This window comes from Triticum urartu, chromosome 6A, assembly GCF_056163025.1.
Source record: "Triticum urartu cultivar PI428250 chromosome 6A, HENAU_Tu73, whole genome shotgun sequence".
Lineage (NCBI taxonomy): Eukaryota > Viridiplantae > Streptophyta > Magnoliopsida > Poales > Poaceae > Triticum > Triticum urartu.
This window is the reverse complement of record NC_141878.1, coordinates 493,322,943-493,327,949: the sequence shown is the minus strand read 5'-3', so window position 1 is coordinate 493,327,949 and position 5,007 is coordinate 493,322,943. Positions and strand designations below refer to the sequence as shown.

The window sequence follows — 5,007 nt, the reverse complement described above, 5'->3', positions numbered from 1 at the left end:
TCCCGAGGACCCCTTAATCCAGGACTCCCTCACCGATCCCGCCAGTGGCGATGAGCGGCCGTGCGCGGCGCGATGAGATCGAGTGCCGCCGCCGTCTCCTCCCCGACGACCTCTACTACGACGAGAGGTACGCCCCCGACTCCGTGCTCTAGGACACGTGGCTCCAGGACAAGCACGACGCGCGGCGCGCGTCCTACTTCATCGGCACGGTGTTGGGGCCGCGACAACCACGTAGGGGGGTGCGCGGGCGTACACGGGTGCGCGGCCTCACGCCCACGCCGTCGCCTTCCCCGTCTCCGTCACCACCTCCACCTCCTCGCATGACAGCGGAGGAGGAGGCCCGTCTCATGGCGCGTGTCATGGAGGACTCCATGCGCACGCACGATGAGCGCCAATGGGAGGGCATCAAGGAGATGATGGCCCTCTCCGCGGCCGGCGACGTCGCCATCCCCGAGCTGGAGATGGTGGCGAAGGAGGAGGTGATGGAGGAGCCGCCGGTGGCCGCGTTTCACCCTGGCCTGGTGGGCCAGCACTAGAGCTGGTCGTGCATGGCTCCGGAGATGGCGGCCGCCGTGGGGGGGAGTGGACTGGTGCCCCATGCCGCCGCGGTCACCGCAGCGGGACGCCTCGCCGCGTGAGGAGGTGGTGCAGGCACCTGCCACCTTCCACCACGCCGCCCCCGTGCACCACGGACCGCCGGCCCACCTGTGGACGCCATCGGACTACGTCGACCTCGTCAGCGACGACGATGACACCGGTTGCCACTGAAGACGGCCACGGCCACGGCATCGACGCGCACGGCAGGAGAGCGCGAGCAGCGTTTTTTTATTTTGTTTTTATGTAAATTATGGCACTGGGCCGTTTAAGTGAACCGTGAAACTGGGCCGTTTTGTGGCCGTGACCCCTAAATTTTGTTTTAAGTTTTTTTATCTACTTTTATTTACTTTTTAAGCATTTTATTTAAGTTTTTCTGTTTTTTTAATCACGTCCACCCCGGACATGATTTGAGGTGCGGCCGCGCGTTGGGCGCACCCATGACCCAACAAATAGATGCGGACATGGGTGAACCCATTGCTGCTCCTAAGGGACAAAATCCGGCCAAGCCAGACGTCCGTTTGAGATCATGCGATGGAGTTGGCCTCATATGCCGAGACCATTCCGCCGCGCCGAGGTTGTTTTTTCTTGTTGGTTCGGTAGTGGTCCATGACGGTTTTACTAATCCAGCAACTAGTATAGTAAGTACTCACTCCGTTCCAAATTAGTCGTCGCAGAAATGGATGTATCTAGAACTAAAATACAGCTAGATACATCCATTTCTGCGACAAGTAATTCAGAATGGAGGGAGTAGTAACTACTGTAGAAATTAACATGTGCGTCAAGATGCCGAGTTATCTTTTGCTCTTTTAGGGATGACAGATACAAAAATATGTATAGCAAACTTTCTCAGGCCAGTTGGTCCAGTGATGGTAGCTGCAGAAAGAATATACAACATACAGTGTACATTTTGGTCCATTTGATAATTACATGCCTGAAACATGTGATGCTTACACAATGAAAAATAAAACTAGCATTTAATTTGGGATGTACGACTATGGAGAAACAATGAAACAGATAGAAGCATGCACTGTGTAAGGTAGAATAATTGTACCGCAATCTCACAGAACATCACTGGCACTGGGATGGCTACATACTGTAAAACTTACACGTACACAAGCTTAAACATTGTTTGGTGGCGTTTGATTCATCTCACAGTTTGAAGTGCTCAAGTAGAGCTTTGCTAGCAAGGTCTCGTTTGAAGAAGGCCCCCAAAAACTCAGGCATCGCGAAACGCCTGTACTTTGGTGGGTTTTCTGTAGAAACCAGCTCTGGCAATGGCCCATACAAAACTGATTCCCCTCGCTTTCCAGGATTGAAAAAGACAGCAAGTGAAACTCTAGCTTCTTCACCCGAATTCATCACCACCCTGTGTTCGACGCTCTTGTACTTATCATTTGACATTATCTGATGAAAGAATGGTGTAATAATCAATAAACAGATTAGATGCAGTGATGACATTATGAAACTGGTACAAATCCATTATTAATGTGATCCTGAAAGCAATAATCCATTGACTATTCCCGCTTACTATCTACCACTAATAAGACATCATATCCAACTCAAGTGAAATGTTGAGTTGAATCGCGTTGAGCTGTAAAGTACTCCCTCCGTACGTCTAGATACATCTGTTTGAGCGTCAATTTACATGAGAAGAAGAAAGTAACAAAATTCAAGCAATGGGTTCAAATTACCATCCTCACGTCAACATAAATTGCCATAAAAAACGTTCGATTTACCATGGCTAAAATTTCAACGTCAGATTTTTAGCATTTCTGAAATTCAAACCATCGCCTTTCCAGTTTTCATAAGAGATGCGCACTCCCAAGTATTTGTCCTCCTGTCCCTAAATCAGATTGAGCTGAATTGGTAGCGTGCGTGCTTTAGATAATTCAAATGTAACTGAACAAAGTTGTTACCGAATCCCTCGACATTATACCTGCAAGAGGTCCCCGACATTGATCACAAGCGCGCCCGGTGCAGGCCTCACGTCCACCCAGAAGCTCTCCCCGTCCCCATTCGTGTGCTTCACCTGCAAACCACCAACGCCATCCTGCTCAAGGACGGTGAGCACGCCGGGGTCGGTGTGCGGGACTAAGCCCATGGTGCGCTCAGGCTCGGGGCACACCGGGTAGTAATGGCAGACCATGAGCTTCCCTTCCAGGCACGAGGTCTCCTCCAGCGCCGCATCCCCGAGCCCGAGCCCCTGTGAGAGCAGCGCCATCACGGCGCGGGCCACCGCGGCGGCGTGCGCTTCCCACTCGATGACTTCAGAGCGGCACACCGACGGTATGCGTTCGGCGTTGGGCGGCGTAGGCCCGAACAACACCTGGACGGTGTCGCGCCAGCTCGCCGCGGGGGACAGGAACAGGTCGACGTTCGAGGAGTAGCTAACCCCGCCCGACAAGGCCCGGCCGTAGTGCGCCGCGCGCTCGGGGGCGGGGAGCTCGTTGAAGGCGCGCACCGCGGCGAGGGCCCTCGCGGGGTGGCCGGAGGGGACAAGGACCTCGTGGTTGACGAGGTGGAAGAAGCCCCAGTCGCGGGCGGCCGCCGCGGCGGCGGCGGCAGCGACGTGCGCGGGGAGGGAAAGGTCAACGACGGGGATGGAGACGCCCGGGGGAGCAAGCGGGACTGAGGCATAGGGGTTGGTGTGGACGAAGAGGTCGGGGACGGTGGAGACGCCGGACTCGACGAGGCCGCGGACGCCGGTGCGGGCCTCGTCGAAGGCCTTGAGGAGGGCCGCGCGGTCGGACTTCGTGGAGGCTGCGGCCATGGTCGTCGCGTTGCGTGCGTCCCGTTGAGTTTGACGAGCGGAGATGATGGAGGCGAGAAGCGGGATCAAGCTCCTTTGACGTGCCCTGAAGCTGACGTGCCCCTAGAGTTTGACCAGCGACACGAATTGGGCCAGACCAAATTATGGCAGCCAGATGGGCCAGAGACCAAACAGAGACTATCCACTTACGGCCTTCTTTTCTCCAATTTTTTTTTTAAAATTCGACGGCCTTCTGATGCAACTGCAAACTAAACAATGCAAAGAACCCCTTAAAAAACTTCATCAACTAGCGAAGAGGATCGAAAATGGTAAAAATATCCAAAACCAAGGAGACAATGGATAATTGCAAACCAAACAATGCAAAGAACCCATAAGAAAAACTTCGTCAACTAATGAAGAGGATCGGAAATGGTAAAAGTTATCCAAAACCAAGTAGACCAATGGATAATTGCAAACCAAAAAATGCAAAGAACCCCTAAATAACTTCATCAATTGATGAAGAAGATCGAAATTCGGAAATGGTATCCAAATCCAGAGAGACCGATGGATCCTGAGGAAAGAGGGGCTCAAATGAGCAAATTTCATCAAGAGGTCTAGACTTCGGTGGGTCAACCAACTAATGGAACCACGTAAGTGAGAACGGAACACTAATTTACTTCTACTAGAAGGGACGGCGTGCTCCGCCACGCCTTCTCGCCGCCTAATTTGTAAGCGATTTTAGGCAGGCTTGACCCGTGAGAAGAAAGTACGGACGAACCCAATAGGAAGAGTCATGGCAGTAAATCCAAAAATACCAATGAATGACGTATGAATCGCTTAAAAAAACCAATGACGCAGGAAGAACGGTTCCACAAACAGATGATGCATAGGTGGAAATGGATCGCCAATAAGCAACGTGTGATCAATCCAACCCAATGTGCATATCTACCATGAATAGGTTGGGAACAAAATCAGTGAAACATATACCATCAAGCCGATTAGGGACCACCAGCAAAGCATGAATTGTAACAACATTATATAGGAAGAAGAATCCCCGCAGCACCAAGCATGCAAAAACACACGCCAGCACCAATCCCGTGCAGTTTTCTGACAGCTGGACGTGGTTGCCCATCTTTTCAACCATCACAACCCAAAAACCATGCCTAAAACATGAACATCACAGGAAAAATGAACTACAAAATAAAGCACAATCAGGTGAAAAAATAACAATACTCAGAATAAAGGAAGGAACACCTACGAAGACTGAACCCACAAGGCAGCAACAACAATCATCCTAATATATACCATATCCACTTAGGCCTGAGTGTCCACGCACCAACTCGCTGTAAAAAAGACAGAGTTAGCAAAATCTATCAGAAAGAAGGACTGCCCGCTCCCATAGCAAGCACATTACCATGGCAAAATAAATCAGACAAACCCCTATCTCATAATCTCACCATTAAATATGACCACATGCAAGCAACAGACACTGAAGAACAAGAGGCAGCAGAAGAAAGCAGCGGGCGACCAACGATGACCATGTCCGCCGCCGCCGCGGACGGCCAAACCCACCACGACAACAGCAACCAGACGCACGGGGGCACCAACCAAGCAGCAATCGACCACCCAGCGTGTCCCAAAGAAGAAAGGAGGTCAGCGGA

General features: G+C 51.7%; 1 protein-coding gene across 2 annotated transcripts; it reads right to left on the bottom strand.

Moving 5' to 3' along the window:
• Window positions 1-1,410: 1,410 nt before the first annotated feature.
• On the bottom strand, window positions 1,411-3,451 carry LOC125512426 (1-aminocyclopropane-1-carboxylate oxidase homolog 4). Of its 2 annotated transcripts, XM_087526967.1 has the most exons (3): window positions 2,534-3,451; window positions 2,334-2,440; window positions 1,866-2,001 (listed from the first exon to the last, which is right to left on the bottom strand). In XM_087526967.1, the coding sequence occupies exons 1-2, from the start codon at window positions 3,365-3,367 to the stop codon at window positions 2,339-2,341; spliced, it is 936 nt and encodes a 311-aa protein (XP_087383093.1). In that variant the 5' UTR covers window positions 3,368-3,451; the 3' UTR covers window positions 1,866-2,001; window positions 2,334-2,338. The 2 variants fall into 2 exon arrangements, with proteins under 2 accessions (XP_048533476.1, XP_087383093.1); XM_048677519.2 differs by lacking the exon at window positions 2,334-2,440 and having other exon boundaries at window positions 1,411-2,001; window positions 2,534-3,444.
• Window positions 3,452-5,007: the final 1,556 nt, after the last annotated feature.

Coding starts and splice junctions, on each gene's coding strand:
- LOC125512426 (XM_048677519.2), bottom strand. CDS start 3,367: ATGGCCGCAGCCTCCACGAAGTCCGACCGCGCGGCCCTCCTCAAGGCC. Junction 2,002..2,533: donor ATGTCGGGGACCTCTTGCAG/GTATAATGTCGA, acceptor TTCTTTCATCAG/ATAATGTCAAATGATAAGTA.